Source organism: Crocuta crocuta, unplaced genomic scaffold (assembly GCF_008692635.1).
Source record: "Crocuta crocuta isolate KB4526 unplaced genomic scaffold, BGI_CrCroc_1.0 scaffold504, whole genome shotgun sequence".
Taxonomy (NCBI): Eukaryota; Metazoa; Chordata; class Mammalia; order Carnivora; family Hyaenidae; genus Crocuta; species Crocuta crocuta.
Window position 1 is genome coordinate 340,425 of NW_027527818.1, and position 22,126 is coordinate 362,550.

General features: G+C 42.1%; 2 protein-coding genes across 3 annotated transcripts; one reads left to right on the forward strand and one right to left on the reverse strand.

Moving 5' to 3' along the window:
• Positions 1-201: 201 nt before the first annotated feature.
• LOC144241273 (olfactory receptor 51I2-like) lies at positions 202-1,146 on the forward strand. Its single transcript, XM_077775826.1, is given in 1 exon segment — positions 202-1,146. A coding segment is annotated over 1 exon segment (945 nt).
• An 8,696-nt stretch (positions 1,147-9,842) lies between these two features.
• On the reverse strand, positions 9,843-12,676 carry LOC144241280 (olfactory receptor 51I2). Of its 2 annotated transcripts, XM_077775834.1 has the most exons (2): positions 12,637-12,676; positions 9,843-10,756 (listed from the first exon to the last, which is right to left on the reverse strand). In XM_077775834.1, exons 1-2 carry the CDS (start codon positions 12,674-12,676, stop codon positions 9,843-9,845), a joined length of 954 nt encoding a protein of 317 aa, XP_077631960.1. The 2 variants fall into 2 exon arrangements, with proteins under 2 accessions (XP_077631960.1, XP_077631968.1); XM_077775842.1 differs by lacking the exon at positions 12,637-12,676 and having other exon boundaries at positions 9,843-10,781.
• Between the last annotated feature and the right edge of the window lie 9,450 nt (positions 12,677-22,126).

Genomic DNA, 22,126 nt, shown 5'->3' on the forward strand with positions numbered 1-22,126 from the left:
GTGGATATGGTTCGACTATAGAAGTTCTGAAGGATAACCAACGGCCTCTAACCTGTTCCTTCCTGACCCTTCCATAATCTATCATGGACTCTCAGTGTCATTGCCCCTTCCATCCTGAGGACAGTGACCACTCCCGATCTTCCTCCGTCTGATCTCACTTTGCTCTGGTTGTCTTTCCCCAAAAGCCACTCAGGGACCTTCATGGGAAGTATTGGGACTAACACCTCTAGCACTACTAGCTTCACACTAACAGGCTTCCCAGAGATGGAGGGCCTGCAGCACTGGTTAGCTGCCCTCCTCTTGCTTCTTTATGCTATCTCCATCCTGGGCAACATCCTAATTCTCTTCATCATAAAGGAGGAGCAGAGCCTGCACCAGCCTATGTACTACTTCCTGTCTCTGTTGTCTGTCAATGACCTGGGTGTGTCCTTTTCAACGTTGCCCACTGTACTGGCTGCCTTGTGCTTTCATGCCCCGGAGACTGCCTTTGATGCTTGCTTGACCCAGATGTTCTTCATCCACCTCTTCTCCTGGACAGAGTCTGGGATCCTGCTGGCCATGAGCTTTGATCGCTACGTGGCCATTTGCAACCCCTTGCGTTATTCTTCAGTGCTCACTGATATCCGTGTTGCTCACATGGGCATATCCATCGTCGTTCGCAGCTTCTGCATGGTCTTCCCACTGCCATTCCTTCTGAAGAGGCTGCCTTTCTGTAAGGCCAACGTGTTAACCCATTCCTACTGTTTGCACCCAGACCTGATCCGCCTGCCCTGAGGAGATACCACCATCAACAACATGTATGGCCTGTTTATTGTTATCTCTGCCTTTGGCGTAGATTCAGTGCTCATCCTCCTCTCCTACGTGCTCATACTGCGCTCTGTTCTGGCCATTGCCTCCCAGGAGGAGAGACTTAAGACACTCAACACATGTGTGTCACACATCTGTGCTGTGCTCATCTTCTATGTACCCATGGTTAGTGTGTCCATGGTTCATCGATTTGGGAAGCATCCCCCTGAGTATGTGCACAAGTTTATGTCCCTGGTCTATCTCTTTGTGCCTCCAATGCTTAACCCGATTATCTATTCTATTAAGACAAAAGAAATTCGTAAGAGGCTACACAAAATGCTTTTTAAGCCTAAACTCTGATCAGGAAGAGATCTTCTGGGAACCTAGATACCCTAGGAGTGTGTTGTTATTGCTGATTTTGACCCTGGAGGGTTTCAATCTCCCCCTGTAAATGGACCTCTGCTCAGTACCTGCTGTTAGTTTTGTGGGACGGCCTGGCTATAACCCATTAACTCAATACATCAGCCTGCCTTACATTGTAATTAACCATGTCACATGTTGCCACAGATGGCTTCTCTCAGATCTAACAAGGAAGAGAGTCTTCAGACTCTTTTGTTTATCCCAACTAGTTACATCTGTGCTTTCAAAGAAGTCTCAAAACTGACACACACTTATGTAAACCATGCTATACCTGAAGATTGTTACTTGAGATCAAAGATATCACCTAATATATTTTAAAGGAATAATACTTTGAATATCTTTAAACTTTAAAAATTAAAGACACATAGTAGCTGTGACCACTTTTTCACTTTTAAAATCAATAAGACTATTTCTGAGTCTTATAGAATGGAACCTATACGCTTAGCATTCTGACTATACAATGCAAATGATGTTTACACCTGAACTTTACAAGTTAAAATCAGTAGAAAACAATTGTGGAAAAATCATATTTTGCTATCACTTGGGCATGACTTGGGGGTGAGTAACTTTTTTTAGAGAGCTAGTAAGCACGGTAAATGGAAGGAGAATGATACCAATGACTGCTGGTGGGGCAAGTCTGCTTCAGTGGCAAAGCAGCTGGGCCCACAATTTGCTGGAATATGGACTTTCATGGCTTTATGAGCACCCAAGCCGAGAGACTTCAGCACATGCTATAGCAGGGAAGATGTAGCTGAAGAATATAGGACATTCAGAGAGCATAATCCCTGAAGAGTAACAGCCATGAGGAGAGAGTGATCATCTGCAAATTCATGTAAAACACACAGAGCACAACCCACCTTGGCCACGTGAACACTTGACAGAAGTAAACACAAGCATGGCAGCTTCCACTGGACAATGGGTAGGCTATGGCATGCTTCAGCTCTGTTGGATGACTGGGGAAAAGCAGACACTGAGGCAGAAACATATCACTTTTTAAAGAAACATCCTTTTCCATATTTGTTTTCTCATATCATCATGAAATGACTTTTCTAAAATAAAGCCATAAGGACTAAGTGACATGATGTTGCCCTAAACATAGCAATAGTATATATCTGAATCTTCTCTGAACAACTACAGATGCAAAATTCACCATCTGTTACAAAAAAATGAATCCGAATAAAATCCAGATATAACATCTTCAACAGTATTAGATGACAGAGAAATGACAAGTACCCTGGAAGAAGGTAGTTATGGAGAAAGCACAAAGTTAGAACGTATGTGGTAAGGACCAGTGGAGTGAAGGGGAATAATCAAACTTATTCCAATAAGAAATGCCCCCCCCCCATCACAAACATTCACCTCCAGTAGGAGAGGATGGTAACCTAAACAGAAACCTGGGCAGGCAACCAACCTTGAGATTGGTGAAACTGAGACCAAGCCTTACAAGGTCTAAGTCCTCATGCACCTGAGAGGATGAAGCAATGCTGTGGTGCTCCTAAGCATTGGAGAATCTCAGAAATGTTCAACAAATAAGCTTTTCCAGGAGGTTTTAACCTCCACCTGAAGGAAACCAGAGATAAACAGATAAAGATCACTAAGAAAGATGGTGCTGAAGACAGATGCAGGCTACAGAGGAAGCAGGTGCAAAACAATGCCACAGTACTGAATAAAGTTCTCAACTGCGCGCACCCCTTGGACGGAAGGCTTGGAGAGCTCTAGAGTCGGAACAGAGGGAAGGAGCTAGACATCTTCGAGAAACAGTCTTAGCTCTGAGACACACAAGTGGCCTCAAAAAGAGGTGTTCCTTTGAACTGTTTGCACAACACAGGGTGCCCGAGAGCCACAAAGCTGGAAAAGTTACCAGCCATCTCCTCCCAGCACAGAGATTCCCCCTCCCAGTCACCCTGGAAAACCATCCTTCTGTATATATGGGACCAAAAATTGGATATGAACTCTACACAGTTATGAGCAAAAACAAAAGGAAGGAGAAAGATTAGCCCATGTCCCTTAAAGTCATGCTTACAATTACAATGGAAATGTTTCTTCTTCTTTTAAAAATGTTTTAATATTCTAATGCTTCAGTATCTATTACTGAATATCAGAAACCATATGGTTGACTTCAGTATTTCATAGGCTTCGTCAACCACAGCATTGAAAGTTAGAGAAAAAGGGGCAGAGTGAGTGCTAGGTGTAATACAAAGCGTTTCTGTCATCAGTTTGTTCAGTGATGCCTTATTTATTCCTTTAGCAAACATACATGGAATGACCTAATCTGTGCTAAACCCGGGGGTGGGGGAAGGCATAGGGGCAGTGATAAGTACTAGTTCCTGATAACAAAGAGCATGTGACACGGGGAATGTTTTCTTGTGTGTGTCTCACAAGTTGAAAATAAATGTGCTGAGTTAAGTTCTAAATAAGTAAGAGATCACTACTCAAAAAAGTGATAGAAATTCCTTTTTTCTGGGTGTTCTATACTGCTGAGCCTCCAATCTTTAGTTGGATAAGGACCACTGGGGTGTACACGCATGTGAGTGCACACACACACACACACACACACAGAGTAAATATGACCTATGACAGTGACTGTGATTTAAAGAGAAATATATTGAGGAGGCAGAAAATTAAAAGTTTTTAATTTATTAATATAGAAAAAATCCATTACATTTAGGCATGTATATATGTATATGATTTATTGCTGCCTAAAAAACATTGATCAAGTTTCTAATTAATAGTATGTTAAAAGAAGGCTTTTCTTTTGGACATAAATTGCATCTGTTCAAACTGGTAAGATTAGTATTTAATGTGATATCTAAATGTGCTGATATCTAAATAAATGATACATTTATAAAATGGTTTATATTTTGTGTGGTTTGAAGGCTGACACAATATAATTTAATATAATTAAGAAATTAATTAAGTATAAAGCAATTATATAATTAATTATAATTAATATAATTATATTTACTATAATTAAGAAATTATATTGAAAATAAACCAGGATCAATTTAAAACTCACATACAATTGTCCAATTTACTCCTGAGATGTGTCTTTTAACTTTCTTTCCCCCCAGTAACTGTAAACTTGTTTTTCCACATTATTTGTAAAAATGTTCTTGCACATATCTGAATGCTAAATGTTGGATGATAATGGAATGTAATCATTAATCTCCATCCTTGCTGAGTAAATGAAATGAGAGCTATTTCCATTCCAGTGTTTGTAACCCAGGCATATAAAGTTTTGGATATATCTGTTTCTCAAGAGTTTATTTGAGTTTCAGATATATTTTACTTGTGTTAAAATCCATGGTAGATTTAGTTTACACAAAGTCACGTCAAATGTCAAATACAAAAAAAAAAAGCCACTTAACATTCTATCGCTTCTAAGTTGTTTAATATTCACAGAGGACTTCGTCTCAGTCAGGGACAATGTGCTTGACTGCCAAGACTAATATTTAAAGTTGACTCAGAGCCCTTATTACTTATAGGATGCTTCTGTGGTAAAAATACAGATGGCCACTCAGGAAGCTTCTTACTCCCAGCTTGTAATATGGGATATTTGCCTTAAAAAATAGCTGTCTGGTTCCCAGGCATCATGCATGTGTGCTAGGGAAAATGGAGGTTGAGAAAGAAATTTTTATAAACACCATTACTGGCCGTAAATGATATAAGATCAAGATTGCCCCATAACCAGCTCTGTTTGTTGCATTTCTGTTAGTTGAGATCTGTTTATAATCTAAATTTTTAATAAAGCTTGCCACACATCCATGATTTGAGTGAGTGATGCATGACTCCAGAAATGTATCGGAAGTCTTGGCTGGGGTTTATACTTTCTATATGAAGAACGTTTGGGGGCTTAAGCAACGTTCAGTGAAATAGCCAAAGTTTAGGTGGTGTCAGCTGAATCCTGAGGGATGCATGTACAAAACAAACAGACTAAATCAAATACTCATTTAATAGATGAAGTATCTCCTCTATTTTCTTACATATATTTGATAAACAAGTTTTCCATGGGTAATAGAAGGAAAGAAAAAAGATTCAAAACACTTTATATGAGAAATATGAACACAAACCACATACACGTACACCTAATGTAACAAATCCATTAAACAAGCTATCGGCTTCTGNCAGATGAAGTATCTCCTCTATTTTCTTACATATATTTGATAAGTTTTCCATGGGTAATAGAAGGAAAGAAAAAAGATTCAAAACACTTTATATGAGAAATATGAACACAAACCACATACACGTACACCTAATGTAACAAATCCATTAAACAAGCTATCGGCTTCTGATTTTGGTTTGAAGGATCCTCAGGAGCTTCTTCAGTATTATCTGAAACTGGCCGTGATATTCCGAAGACAGGAAAAACCTGGAGAAATGGGCAGGCCACCCCAGATCTGTAGCTGACAGATTTAACAATCAAGGAAACTTACATACTAGGTTTGTCCTGGATGACCCAAGGTCAAGACCCAAGCTGCCAGAAGCTTAAAAGTTTATATAGAGAGGAGCACCTGTGTGCTCAGTTGGTTAAGCATCTGACTTCAGCTCAGTTTATGGGTTCGAGCCCTGCGTCAGTCTCTGTGGTGACAGCTCAGAGCCTGGAACCTGCTTCGGATACTGTGTCTCCATCTCTCTCTGCCCCTCCTCTCTATCTCTTTCTCAAACACTAAAAAATAAACATGAAGAAAAGAAATTTTAGGTTTATATGGAGGCTTTATCTGGGCTCAGTCATGTGTATTTTATAGAAGATTTCAGTAAGACATGACTATCTCAAGGTCATGTCCTTGGAGCTGCTATAGGGAGTGGGGAGACAAACTGTACGTACATTCCAAGGACAGAGTCAGGGGTGAGGGGCCCTGAGTCCTGATGTCCAGCTCATGGGTCAACCAGCAGTCACGACTTCTCCATGACCTTGCCAACAGACATTCATGTCCAGGTACTGCGTGATAAGCAGCTCTCTTCTTCCCCTGCATGGGGTAATTGCTCAGCAGGGACTCAATTACTTGTTTGAAGTTGGGAAGAGGGTAATTCACAAAATGACTGCTGACTTCATGAGCTATTTGTTATTTCTATGAAACTTGAACCCTCAGGGCACACACCCCACTGAGCTGTCTGGAGGGCATTCCTGTGCTTAATGCACAGCCACCAACGCATGGATCCCCTCTTACGTGAACATGAAACAGAGCAGTGCAGGGGCCTGAGACCGCCCTGCGTTAGCACAGTTAGAAAATGTGTGCAACTGTTTTCCAGAGGGGCTGTACCAGTTTACATTCCCACCAACAGTGTAGGAGGGTGCCCGTTTCTCCACATCCTCGCCAGCATCTAGAGTTCTNGGAAGAGGCAATGCCCTTCCTGGGGAGAACCATACACAGAAGAAAGATCGTCTAGTGCCCCTGCTCCTATTTATCCTTCTGTAATACAATTTCTGAGGAAAGAGCTGTTCTTATCCTGCTGAATCACAACTGCAGCAGCAAAGCTGTCCCATCCTAGCAGAGCTGATCAGGTGTGGAGATGGTTTCCTGGATGTGGGATGGACCTCGGTGGGACTGAGAAAGTGGGGCTGATGGTCAGTCATGCCCAGGGGTCTGTTCATAACCTGCTGCCCCACTCTCATTTCTGAAGGTTCTCCAACTTCCTGGGCTCACACAGAAATTAGTTCCATGGAAGGCCATACAACGTGGATGTGTGTTTTCTCAATTCTGCATCCCATTCTAGTTGTATTGATTTTACTATGAGGCTTACAATGAGGCTGAGGGGTTGGGAATCCTACCCTACCGTAAGTCCTGTTCTAGTTCCATCTCTTCATTGACCCACCCAACGCAGGCCCTGAAGGATGAAATATGCACCCCTTAGAAGCAATGCAAAAACATGACCTTTATTACTCAGACATTTTCCCCCACAAACCTCAATATCATCCCACTGCAAACTTAGCTGAGCCAAGTTCAATGTTTAATTTTTTTAGGTAACCTAATTTTCTTTTTTCTTTTTTTTTAAACTCACACTTGTATTTTTTTTTAATGTTTATTCATTTTTGAGAGAGATAGAGGCAGACTGTGAATGGGGGAGGAGCAGAGAGAGGGAGACACAGAATCGAAGCAGGCTCCAGGTTCTGAGCTATCAGCACAGAACCCAACGTAGGGCTCGAATCCACAGACTGGGAGATCACGACCTAAGCCAAAGTCGGGGGCTTAACCAACTGAGGCACCCAGGAACCCTATGACCTAATTTTCTAAGGCAGAACTAAGGGGGCATAAAATAAAAGACGTATAAAATATTCTTTTTTTCTTTTTAGTTGGCCAAAATTCAGGTATTTCCCAGTTCAATAGGGAAAAAGTTTGACTTCAAAGAAAAGCTTGTTAAATAAAGAAAGGCAAAAAAGAAATTTTCCACTTTAGCCAAAAGCAGGGCTCAATCTCCACCTTCTTAGGATGGAAGACACAGTGGCGGCCCTAAGTTCTTCCAAGAACATCACAAGAGGAGGAGAAACATAGAAATGCTTCTTCCCTATCCCCTACAAACAGGCCACACTGGTAACTGAAAATGAAGAAAGAAAGGAGGAAGTGAAGGGGAGAGGAGACAGCAGCACTTATAGGAGGTTCCTATTCCAGTGCTCCTTGTCCTTTCTCCTTTATATCCTTGGCTGTCAACGTTAGACCTGTGGTCAATAGGTTGTCCTCTTCTTCTCCTTGGTGTGGTAATCAGAGAGCGTTTCCCTCATTTTCATATATAGAAGGGTCCCCAGCCTTGCCCTTGCATCGATATAAAAATTTAATCTGACTCTCAAGGCCTAATAAATTATTACTCTTATTGTTAATTGATGTAGCACTTCTTGTATGAATCAAAAAGGTCATTACTGGGGTGCCTAGGTGGCTCAGTTAAGCATCTGCCTTTTGATCTCAGCTCAGGTCTTGATCTCAGGGTTGTGAGTTCAAGCCCCACATTGGGCTCCACACTGGGTGTGGAGCCTACTTCAAAAATAGAAAAAAAGTATTATTTAAACTGATGACCATAGTCTGACTCATTATTTTCCATTTGAACTCATGCTTAGTTATGTTACTCAATCATGTCCCTAAAATAGTTTATTTAGTGGACAAAGGCACTTACATTATGATTCTCTTATTTCACTTATGGGCATATATGGAAACTGGGATCCCAAATGCTTATATCATTCCTATTCAGAAATAGTTCTTTCCCAGGGTGCCTGGGTGGGTCAGTCGGTTGAGGGCCTGACTTTGACTCGGGTCATGATCTTGTACTTCATGGGTTCAAGTCCCACGTTGGGCTCTGTCCTGACAGCTCAGAGCCTTGAGCCTACTTCAGATTTTGCATCTCCCTCTCTCTCTGCCCCTCCCCTGCTCGGACTCTGTCTCAAAAATGAATAAATATTAAAAATTTAAAAAAAATAGTTACCTCCCTCTGGCACCTGATACTTCACTTTCATATTCCCTTAGAAAACTATAGATAACTTTATGCTCAGCTGTGCTGGGGTATCTGGCCCAGTTTTCCTTGTGCATAGGTCAATCTCAAGAGGGCATCTCTGTTAACTTAGTCTAAATGTAAGCCCAAGCTGCATTTGAGAGTACTCTACTTCTCCCAAAGACTTTCTTATTATATCCTACCTCCATGATATCAAAGAAAGAGAATGCAGGAAAACTGGTCTAATAGAAGGTTCAAAATAATTATTTTGTAGTGTCTAAATCATAAATTCTCCATTACATATACCAGGGCTTTTTAGCTAGAAATTCTAGAAAGACATGATTTTTGACATCTGTTATCACATCATTATATAGAAGAAAATTAAAATCCCAAGAAAGGAAGACAGAGAAAAATCATATCTTAGTACAATGTGAAAAAGAAAAAAAAGTCTATGGTTCAGATACTGAACCTCCTTGTGGGAGGATGGATTAGTAAGCAGATGAAGGAAGCAGAGAAGAATCTGGAGTTTCTTCTAGATGTCCGCCTCTTTCAGTTTTCTGGGGTCATATACTTATAGCAAGTTCTGAAAATACATCAAATTTCACTTTGTGAAGTTGAAACACTAACGAATGTTCCAGATGACAGTGAAGGGAAGGGATGGACAACTGTGGTAATGTTAATAGTGAGGCCACTCGTCAGAAGGGTGGTACTTGTTGGGTTAGATACACAGAGTGGAGACAACAAGAACTGACTCTCATCTGGATCACCTATCATCTATATTATTCTGAAAAACCGACTTAATTCTCCACACCTAATGAGATTGTTATGAAGGTTAAATGAATTAAATCACATCAATTTCTTAAAGAACTTGACACCTTTAATGATGACACTCAATGTATTAGTTATTATAACGTTGATGAATAGTTCTGTTATAGAAAATGATTCCTAGCTTACATCAATCTTCCTCAGGAAAATGTTGTCTAATCACCAACATTTACCTCTCTATGAATGCCACTGAGGTTTGCTGATTGTACTACCATTTGTTTTGTGTTATCTCCACTTTCTGATCTTATACTTCTCCCACACCATACACATCTATCCCATTGTTTGTGATATGAAGATGATGATGATGATGATGGCAATGGTGATGATGGCAATGACACCACGGAGGATGACCTATGGCTACAGTCAACATCAGATATTAGAGGTAAGTGTGAACATCATGTTTTCATGCGGTGAAACATACGGACAATGGCTCGGCGGATCTCCTTTGTCTTCGCGCTGTAAATGAGAGGGTTGAGCACAGGAGGTACGAAGAGGTAAATGTTGGACATGAGGACATGTACATAGCGTGGGACATGCTTCCCAAAGCGGTGCACTGTGGAGACCCCAATCATCGGCACATAAAACACAAGTACAGCCAAGATATGTGACACACAGGTATTGAGAGCTTTCAGGCGTTCCTCTTGGGAAGCGATGGCCATGACTGAGTGCAGAATGAGCACGTAGGAGAGAAAGATAAAAACCATGTCCATGCCAAAGGTGGACACAAGAACAAAGAGTCCATAGATGCTGTTGATAGTGATATCAGCACAGGCCAGCTTCATCATGTCTGGGTGCAGGCAGTAGGAGTGGGAAAGAACATTAGATCTGCAGATAGGCAGCCTCTTGAAGAGGAAGGGAAGGGGAAAGAGGGTGATGAAGCTCCGAGCAGCCACGGCTAGGCCCATTCCGACAATGACTTCACTGGTGAGCACAGTGGCATAGCGCAAGGGATCACAAATGGCCACATAGCGGTCAAAGCTCATGGCCAGTAGAATGCCTGACTCCATCATGGAGAAGGAATGAATGAGAAACATCTGGATCAGGCAGGCATCGAAAGGGATATTGTGGGCATTGAGGCAGAAGGTTCTGAGCACGGTGGGCAGTGTAGCCATGGACATGGCCACGTCACTGAAGGACAGCATGGACAGGAAGTAGTACATGGGCTCGTGGAGGCTGGGCTCCACTCGCACGGCCTGCAGGATCACGGCGTTGCCTCCGAGGGCCACAGCATACATGACACAGAGGGGCCCTGCTAGCCAGGCGTGAGAACTCTCCAGACCAGGGATGCCGGTCAGGAAGAAGGAAGCAGGATGAGTGACATTGAACAGTCCCATAGTGGGAGGAAGCCAGGACACTTTTCAGGATGGGACCGTGGGGACTTCTGAGAGTTGCCCTTCCTGGAGGGCAAGAAACCAGGGATAAGACACACAGGGGATGAAGTCTACACAGTTGGAAACGGATGCCTTCCTGAAATCACTGGTTAAGGGTAAATGTAGGCAAACTTTCTTTCTTCATTTTATGATCAGTAGACCCCAGGCAGGGCTAATATCCCCTCTATTTTATGAAGAAAATTAAGATATTGACAATGCTTCAATAATATTACTTAGATACAAAGAAAATTTTCTATATTTCCATTAGTTTTAAGAGCGTTATTGAATGCAAATATGTCAACTATAATCCACAGATTGTCATTGTGAAGACAATCAGGAATTTGAGTTACAATAACTCTTGGAAGTATTAAACATTTCCCTGAAAATGTTTAATCAGAAGTATCACCAACTAATGAGAGCATTTCTGAGAGCTAGTTTGAATGGTGATGTGCTTTGTGAGAGAGAGGAAGTGTCCATGGGATGTGGAGAAAATGGACCACCTCTGGACACTAGCTTTTTTTGACAGAATTGTTCCAAAAGAACAAAACAAAAAGAACAAGACAACTTTGTGGAAATGCACAAACGTGTTCCTCATTTTGGAAACATTATTATTTCTCTCCTGAATATTCTATAATTATGCTACCATTCAGCTTGTGGAAGGGCATTGCCCCAAACACCAGGCTTTCACGCCTCTTACATAGTCATTATACTCTCAAAATATCCCTTATCTCAGAGACACATTCATTTACCTTCACTACAGCCTCACCTGGATCCCATTTTTGCTCTTAGAAAGAGCACCTTGCACTTGCACCACTGTCTCTCACACACTTTCTTTCTTTTTAAAATTTTTAAATATTTACTTATTTTTGAGGGAGAGAGAGAGAGAGAGAGAGAACATGAGCCAAGGACAAGGAGACAGAGGGAGACACAGACATGAAGTAGTCAGCACAGAGCCAAATGTGGAACTTGAACTCATGAACCATGAGATCATGACCTGAGCCCAAGTCAGACGCTTAACTCAGTGACCTATGCAGGTACCCTGCACACACTTACTCTTATTGTACAGATACACTCAACTCTCATTCTTGACATTCACACTCTTGAACATGCATGTGCCCTGTGGTGCTCATACACTCAGTCCACATTGACAGATATGCAGATTTTGTATGTGTATAACATGCAATGTACACGCAGACTTCTACCCTCAATAGCATGTCACTTACCTGTGTGTAGACTGCTGTGCCCACATTAGTAACCCCTTGCCACATGGACACAGCCCCATGGACTGCATTACTAAGCTTTTCTACCATGACATGTGTTCCTGACCTCACTCCCAGAGGCTAACCCACAACTTTCTCTGTGAGAGTGATCACATTTTGTAATCTCTGGTTATTCTGATGTTCTGGAAATTCTTTCACCTTCAGTCCCTCATGAGGAATGAAGATAGAGAGGGCTGGAAGACTTTTCATCTGGCAGAACTGTGTCAGACTAAGGCACCCTCATGTGGGAGAAAACTCCAGAAATAATATGTTTCCCCCTCCTTTCCCAAACCTAACCAAGCAAGGCCAGAGCATAATATCAGAATCCTTGCTGATCAGGATGGAAGAAGAGGACCTGGGAGTCCACGTATATGAAGCCCACAGACATGCTTGGATGACCTCTAACTCAGCATTATGACTCAGGGAACATTACAGACTTTCTGGGAAGTTTATAATTTGGATCTTCTTACAGTTCCTAGGAAGTATGTGGCCATTCTCCGTATGACTGATTACATCCCTTCTGGTCCTAGAGCTCAGTCTGTGAATTCCTGTCTCCCTCCAGACGTGTGATGCTTCGGATCCAAGACTGACCAACCCCATTCATCTCTTTTTTCTCCCACCTGATTGCCATTACCATTCTTCACACAACACTCATGGAAGGAGAAAAAAAAAAAAAAAAAAAAAAAACCAGAAGGGAAGTGAGCAAAAGTGAAAAGAAACAGAGAAGGGAGAATAAAATGGGTTTCAATGACAGGATTCTGTGCAGGTCAGGGCCAAAGCCATCATGCTTGTAGGGATCTGAGTTGTAGCATTTGTGGGGAGAATGACTGCCCAACAGTCCCAGGAGCACCCCCTTTTTCATTCCCAGTAGTGACTCACCTTGGGGGGGATGGTGTTTGGATGCACGTGAAGAAAAGAAAGCAATGAGAGAAAACCAACACTTGCTGAGCACATTACATGCCAGAGACTCTGCAAGGAACTCCCATCTGTGTTGATAGTGAATCTGTGACAGACCGGGAGACTCCCTGAGGTGAGCCTGCCTCTTAGTGCATGGAAGTAGGTGGAAACACCTCACCTGACTAGAGAGCTGTAAGACCCTCTAATGTCTTGTTCAGTCTTTGAGACACCATTGAAGTGCTGAAGAAAATGTGGAGAAAGAAAACCGAATGCACATTTCTGGATGGATTTCAAAGGTAGTCTTCTACAAAGGGGAAGATGAAAAGTCAATTCCTGTGGCAAACAAGATGAAGAAGTACTTGTCCAATGCGGGACCCAAGTTCCTCTGCCACGGCACTCAGAGACCCCTTCCTTTCTCTGCCATCACAGAGGGGTGAGGGTGGTGGAAGGGAACAGGCCCTGGAAGGGGTGAGGAGCCCTGGCATTTCCCCTGGATGGGGCTTGCTTGCCCTGGCCATGGGAGCTTGGGATGGCCTACTTCTCCTTCTAGATCAGTCTCCTTCCCTTTATCACTGTTTTTCAACATATTATCCTTTATGACTCTGAAGTCCTTTTACTTTGTACTTTCTAGTCAAAGAGGGAATGCCTGTGAAGGTTTGCTACAGAGTTTCAAAAAGCCGAAGTGGAGATGGAGTTGGGGGTGAACAGAGAGGCTCTGCTGATGATCAGCGTTTGTGGTCAAAGGCAGGAATAGAAGATTAGTTTGGCTAAACCCAGCTCCTGTAAAATGTAGGACTAGCTGATTTCTTTTCTCTTAATCTCCCGGGTGACTTTTATGTTTAACGATGTGTTAACTCAGCTGTTAGTTTGATTCATTTTGTAGACTGAATTCTTTGCTGCTGGGTTTCTGAAATTTGCCTGTGCCCAGATCCTGCTTTCCTCCCTGACCTGCTAATATGTCAATGATTCATAGAAACATGGATCCCCATTCACTGAATCTGCAAAGTGAGCTCTTGGTGGAAACACTGTGCATGACCCAGAGTTATAAGCTGGTGGCAGAGAGAGAACAGAAGCCCCCAGTCCAGGGGCTTCGTACCTGCTCTGCTCACTCTAATAACAAGTGCCATTCTGCTAAGCTCCAGGCACTCTCTCCTTCATCTCCCCACCCCTTTCCAAGTTTCATCCTCTCTTAGAGCAGGCTTTAGGAGACTCTGCTATCTACCCACTACTGGGTTGCAAAACTCACCAGAATCCAGACAGAGGAGACACTGGGGAAATGATACATCCTCCTCTCCATCTGCTATAGTGAATTCATGCCTGCTCCTTTTGTATTAATTCTAAGCCTTCTGAGACAACAAGGGATGCTGGCTTTGTGTCTGAGACTCATCAGGAAGATTTAGTCTCTAGAGATCCTTAAAGACCGTGGAGAATAAAGCATGTGCTCCTGTATCTGAAAAAGAACTCAGCAATTATTTAGCCGGCCCAATTGTCTTCCCAGTGCAAGGCACTGTCTGTGATGAATGGGCAGGTGTGTTAGAGATGAGCTCATTGTCCTCTAAGGGATCCCAGGATTTGGTAATCTGTTGACCAAGTCCAACAAATAAGGTATAAGCAGAAAAAAAGCAAAACAGTTTTGCTTCTTGAACCCATTTAAATAGCTTGAATTGGGCTAGTTCTTTCCATCCATCCTGGAGGAAAACTGACTTTCCTAAGATCTCTGGTCACCTGCAGACGATAACACAGGCTGTGGTCAACCCGGTGTGTATCGACAATGCCCAGGCTCACATAAGAGTCAAACTTTTCAGGGTTCAGAGTCACCCCACTTCTCTTCTCCCATCCCTCACTCACTAACCATGGCTTTTGACATGATCTTCTGAAAGGAGAGAGAAGGGACAGTAGATGATTCATTATTCGTGTGTGTTTCATTTAACTGCTGCCATGTTTAGTAGGTGTGTGAAATGTTTAGACCTGACCCTTTCATTTTGTCTCCTAGATTATCGAGGAATCTCTTTCCATGTTTTACTTCTTCTTCACTTGGTTTAAATTAATGTCCCTTTACTCCATATGACTGCTTGTAACCTCATCCAAGCACAGATCAGCCTTGATCTGTGGACTGTCCTGGTGGACTGGTTCTCAGACAGCATCGTGACAGCTCTCTCTGGCTCACAGCTCATCTGCCAATTTCTCAGGAAATGCTCAGCCTGCCACGACTGCAACAAACAGCCTCCTCAGAATAGCACTAGTCTCTCATTCAAACAGTTAGGATGTAAATCAGCAGATTTAGAGGCATGAGTAAGGAACCAGCTGGCCATGTTTACTCTCCCCAAATGTTGGTGGAACATAGGTCTCCTGAGTGGAATCCTTGAGGCCTCTGTCTGTTGACCCAAACAAAGTGGAATGTTCCTCCCTGTCCCTTTCTCTTTGGTGTAGGTGTGGGGCTGAAGGCTTAGCAATCTCCAACAGATCTCTCTAGAAATGTTTATTCAAACCCTCTAATTCACAACCTTTTTATAACTTTAATTAGGGAAGAATTTTTCATCTGACCCATATTACTATATTGGATGACCCTTTGTTTCAGTGTGACATCCTCTGCATTGTGGGGTATTTAGCTGCATCCCTGATCTTCACACAGCAGATGCTCTATGACAGTTATGTCGCCTCTGAGGGAATGAATTACCCCAGTGGAGAAGCACTAAACTCTGAGAAGGAGTTTGAAATGTGGCTAACGGGTTCTCTGAAAATTAAATCACAATCTCCCCATGGTTTTTCATTAAGGATATAGAACCCACTATGCTCATGTATTAGCCATTTTGAGATATGAAGAATTCATTTCAAAATTCTGCTCCGTGTATACATGTACATCTCAAAGTCCTGGCAGATTGTAGTTTCTTTCCTCAAAGCACCATTTTCTGAGCTGAATTTATGCAATTTGGGATTTGCCTATTTTCTTTATCACACCCTTCCCTTGGCAAGGTTACAGCTGAGTGCGACCAATGCCTTTGTTGCTCCTCTATCTCGCCATCTCTTCCTACTCCTCACCTTATGACATTGTTCAGAAAGAGTTGTTACCACACCTGCTGCAGATTCTGAATCACTAACTACTCACTTTCATGCTTTGTGCTTCTGTCCTTGTGGCCACATTATTTCCTCTGCATGGAATTCTGCCACTTAACCCTGTCCTGCTGAATCCCGCAGCTCCAAGATTCCTATAAGCTTTAGCTGCTCTGTGATTCTTCTCTCAACGTGTTGACCTTTTTTGTAACACTCTAGGTTCTTTCATTTCTTCATTAGAGAATTTATCAAATATTACTGAAAATCTCTACAATTAAAAAAAAATTTTTAATGTTTTATTTATTTCTGAGAGAAAGAGGGAGAGAGACAGCATGAGCAGGGGAGAATCAGAGAGAGAGGGAGATACAGAATCTGAAACAGGCTCGAGGCTCTGAGCTGTCAGCACAGAGCCAGACATGGGGCTCAAACCCACGAACTGTGAGATGATGACCTGAGCTGAAGTCAGATGCTTAACTGACTGAGCCACTCAGGCGGCCCTTAAAAGCTCTACAATTTTATATACATTATGGTCTCCATGCTATATTCACTGCTTTATCCTCAGTACCTGTTTGGTGCCTGGATCTTAATTGTCCTTTAGAATGAATGAACAGTAACATGATTGTCAATGTCATAATCACAGAAACCATGTCTTATCCAGTCTGGCCTGGCTTTGTGTGATATAGGAATTTATCAGCTGTTGTCTTAGCGGTTATCACATGTACTCTCAGATGGTATCATGTCCACTTATTATCATTTATTGGTTTCAAAGTTTCTTTAAAACTAAATTGAGCAATATTTTATGAGATGAAATATAACAGGTAGTGAAACCAGCCATTGTCAGAATTATACATGGGATTTGGAATCTTTCACCCAAAGATTTTGAACCTACCTCTGGCACAAGTGGATGTTTCCCAATTATTTCCTTTTCCTTTATTATACCTGAAAGGTTGCTGGTGTTGTCAATGAGGGGANACCATTCAGGCGCCCCTTAAAAGCTCTACAATTTTATATACGTTATGGTCTCCATGCTATATTCATTGCTTTATCCCCAGTACCTGTTTGGTGCCTGGATCTTAATTGTCCTTTAGAATGAATGAACAGTAACATGATTGTCAATGTCATAATCACAGAAACCATATCCAGTCTGGCCTGGCTTTGTGTGATACAGGAATTTATCAGCTATTGTCTTAGCGGTTATCACATGTACTCTCAGATGGTATCATGTCCACTTATTATCATTTATTGGTTTCAAAGTTTCTTTAAAACTAAATTGAGCAATATTTTATGAGATGAAATATAACAGGTAGTGAAACCAGCCATTGTCAGAATTATACATGGGATTTGGAATCTTTCACCCAAAGATTTTGAACCTACCTCTGGCACAAGTGGATGTTTCCCAATTATTTCCTTTTCCTTTATTATACCTGAAAGGTTGCTGGTGTTGTCAATGAGGGGATTTACTCACAATTTTGTCAGCCTCTTACCACATAACTCTCTTTGGGAGTCTACAAAGAAGGAAGGAGTCTGGCCTGTGTTCTCCCCCTACTATATCTTGGGGGATCAATAATATTTGTTCAATAAAATGTGAAACAATAAATGAAGTATACAAAGACCATTGTTATGTGTCTAGTCTACATGGATACTTGATTAAATCCTTCACACTCTGGAATTGAAATTCTGCATCCATATTAGTGCCTATTGATAGGTAAAAAAATTACCAAAATGCCCTCAGCATGTTAAAATAAACACTCGTTATCTCATTAAATTATGAATTCAATGTGGCAATGAGACACATCATAAGATGCTCAACATCACAAATCATTAGATTATTGCAAATCAAAACCACAGGAAAATATCACTTTATACCTACCAGATGGCTAGAATTAAAAAGTCAAGAAATAGAAAGTATTGGTAATGATGTGGAGAGAAAGGAAGCCTTGTGCACTGTAGGTGGAAATATAAATCAGTGCAGCCACTGTGGAAAACAGCATAAATGTTCTTCAAATATTTAAAATAGAAATACCATATAATTCAGTAATTCCACTACTACTTACCAAAACCAAACCAAAACAAACAAAAACACTAATTTTTAGAACTATATGTACTCCTATGTTATTGCTGCATTATTTAAAATAGCCTATAGGCACCTGTATGGCTCAGTCAGTTGAGTGTCCAACACTTCATTTTGGCTCAGGTCATGATCCCACGCTTCATAAGACTGAGCCCCACATCAGGCTCCACGTTGACAGAACCGAGCCTACTTGAGATACTCTCTGTCTATCCCTCACCTGCACGCATGCACATACTATCTCCACTTTGCATGCTCTAAAATTATCTTATTGCTCTTTTTGCCTGTCATCTCCATTAAAACAGAAACACCATCAGAATAATTCTTTACTAGTTCGTTCACAGTTGTCTACATTATTCATTTATTCATTATTCATTTATTATTTATTTATTTACTTTTTTTCATTATTAAAAATATTGTAGCACAACAGTAGGTACACAGTAAGCATTTGCGGAATGAATGAACTCATGATCTGATTCCTACTCTATTTGATGAAAATATTGTGAATGTAATGTGTTTCTTGTTTAAGCATCTTAAACATTTTAGTGTCTGTTCTGTTCAGTTGTTTCTGGTTAATTGTATAATAAGTGCATGAGTACTCCCACACGACGCCTTACTTTCTCATAAACGTCCTTTCACAGTGATGGCAATGGAATCACTTGTATTTCCAAATATACTCCAAGTCCTCCCAGAGAAGGATCCCAGTGCTCCTAATCAGCCCTGCTTCTCCATGTCATAGCATGGGCCTCAAAATGCAGTGCTCAGTACTGAATTTGTATGTATTAGCCATAATCTAACCCAGGAGACAAAGACCTGGATCCAGAGACAGTACAGTCAGAATATGACCACATCATGTAAAAGTTTGTTAATCAATTATTAGAGAACCCATACAGAAAAAAGGAATGGGAAGGTGTCAATTCCAGAAATCTCTTCTAACTGTAGTGCTGGGGAATAAAAAGAGGAGATGAGAGTATTAATTCTGATCAGACTGAAGGAGGAGAGCTCCCCCTGCCCAAGCTGAAACAGATTTTGAACGGTGGATGCTATTTAGAAGTTGCTGGGGTCTCAAGAGTTCAGAGAAGAGGCCTGTGTACCTGGGACTCTTCTGAGATGCTGCAGTGGGAGATGGAGGGCAGGCCATCTTTCTGGCTTGTTCTGAGGTCTTTAATAGGTCATGGTAAGCCTGGTTCTAGAAGCGTGGAAAGCTGCAACATGGAACAATAACCCTTGAAATTAACCTGCAGTGCTTAACAGGCAGGGTTAACCTGCAATTAACACACAGGGGTGTGGTTGGGCTGCCACCAGCAGGGACAGAATGCAAATCTTACCACTGCTGCTTCTAGCTTCGCCATTCCCGCATTTGCAGATTAGGGAGCTGGCTGGCAAAGTGTTACTGGAGGGTGGAAGAGACGCTGGTCCTTGTCTCACAGTCGAAGAATGAATCTCCCAAACAACCAAGAGTGAGCCAAGCAATAGTTTGTTGAGGGAAAGAACAAAGCTCTCTAGAGTGAGAGGGGTCCAACTGGATATCTACCAACGATTTTTGTCCCTGACTTTTTATTGGGACCTTATCAGAAAGTTTGTGAAGCTCCACTCATGCACCTTACCTAGGCAGGTCTGAAATACCTTCATCTTCCCACCCCTTCCCTTTACCGCCACAGATCTGCTTCTTCAGCTTCCCACTTGAAGCTGCTGTCCACCCGCCCCTCCCTCCACCCCAGGCTCCCTTATCTCTCCCTGCCTAATGTTAACCCTTTTCTTATTCAAAGGAGAAATGCCTTTTGCAGAGGTCCAGCCCCTGTATTACAAAGAATAGTATAAAATGGGCTTGAAACAGAGAAACAGTAACATAATAACCATACAATATAACAATGAGCTGAATCCTGGGAATTGTTTACACAAGTTTCAAAAGAGCTGAGAAACTGACCAGCATAAAGGAACACAACCTAGAGATTTGCAACAGCAGGAAGCCACTGCAATTCCCAGCCTGGGGAGTCAAAGGTGGCCATCGCTGGAGCCGCAGCCAAGATAACCTCACCCAGCAGAAGCTGGAGCCTCGATAGAGATGCCGACCCAGGTGGGAGACTCTGCTTCAAGGCGGGAGAGCAGAGTGAGTGACATGCCCCTTGCCTGCCAGCGCTCCCTACACCTGAGCCCATCTCCTGCTGGAGTATGGGGTATTCAAGTAATTGGTCCCCTGTAATAGGGGAAAGAGCTACAGAAGAGTGAGTGGTGGATCTGAGGGTAAACATGGGTATCCTTGGTACTGGATAGAAACATAAATGATTCATTCTCTGCGATGTGAAACGGTTTCACGATCACATTAAGATCCATGATCTCTCATGGACTAGCCAGCAGCACTCTGTAAGGGGTCAGACTCACTGGAAGGGGAAGGTAATTGAACTTGTAGCATTCTGAGGAGTAGAAATTCTGTTTATAAGGTCTTTTCTCTCAAAGCCAAATAACCAGATTTCTCTGGTAACTACTTCAAGATTGGTACACAATCAAACCAACCAAAATTCTGAAAAACCTTACCCATTCAAGTAGAACTCATGACTCTCTCTTTACGGCATTATGTATTTGACCCTGAAAACAGCGATCACACTGTGTTAATGGTTGGCTTTGCCTGGTTCTGCAGCCTCCACTGCAGAGAATAGTCTGGGAAGAAACCAGCTGCTCCTAGGATGGGGCACAGAGATGGCGGGGAGTGTCTTTAGTAAACATAAGCGGCTGGCCTTGGGACAAAGCAAGCCACAAATGAGAAATTTGATTCTTGTCTTTAACCATATGAAAGGCATCCATTATCCAAATAGATAAATGTATCCCATAACACATAGGAGTACCGAGTTTATACAAAAGATGGTCAGGGTTGGTTTCAGTGAGGACTTGAAATCATTTTGCACTAAGCTGCATTTTCATTGCGGTTCTAAACCTGGTGTGTGCTTTCGGGAGGATGGTCTATATCTGGCTCCACTTGCTTTTTAATTTTATTATTTATATTATTTATAGTATCACCATCGGGCAAACACCCTTTGTCTCAGTTTCCCGCACCTCCATCATTCTCTATCCATCCAGGGGGCAGGGAGTCAAAGCTAGTGGGCGGAATTGGGGAGGGAGAGCGGTGTTGAGCAGTCTCTTGGGAGAGACCTGATTTTCTCGGACCCTCCGCTGGGGGTGCTTCTGTTCTCCAGTGCAGGACACCTGGCTTCCAGTTGCCTTCTCGCCCCAGCTGGGTGGTGGGCAATGGTCAGCTAGGCCAGAGCTGGGCTAGGTTGACCCTTGGCCCTCGCTGAACTTCCAGCCCCTTCCAGTGATCAGGAATTGGGTGGGGGTGTCGGGCCTGGTGCTGAGGTGTGGGGGATACCCCCGTGCCTCCTGCTGTAAGATTTCTAAGGAGGATCGGCATACTGGAGATCTCAGGTTGGAGTGGGCTACTGCCCAAGTCCTAAACAAAAATTCCCAATGTTTTATCTTGTAAAATTTCAAACACAGAAAACTTGAACTAATTTTACAGTGAACATCAGTCTACTTGTCACAGATCACTGATATTTGATTCTGTTTGCTTTATCCTGTATCTACGGACATGTCCATTCCACTATCATCCATCAGCCCATTTATCTTACTGAGGCATCTCCCTTCTTCCTAAATATTGCATCATTCAGATCATTAATTGAAGTTTGATATTTTATGTTGTTCTTTGATTTTGTTCAANATCCTGTATCTACGGACATGTCCATTCCACTATCATCCATCAGCCCATTTATCTTACTGAGGCATCTCCCTTCTTCCTAAATATTGCATCATTCAGATCATTAATTGAAGTTTGATATTTTATGTTGTTCTTTGATTTTGTTCAAGCACGTAATGCACAGATCTTACGTTAGATACATTTTGACAAATGCTTCGATTTCCTTGTGAAATATGTTTCTGAGATATTTCTAGCTAGTCTCTGAGGCGTATTTGTCTGCACTGCTGAAAGGATCAGTTTTCCAGTATTTATCTTTGCAAGAATAGGCACGGTTGCTCTGTATAAT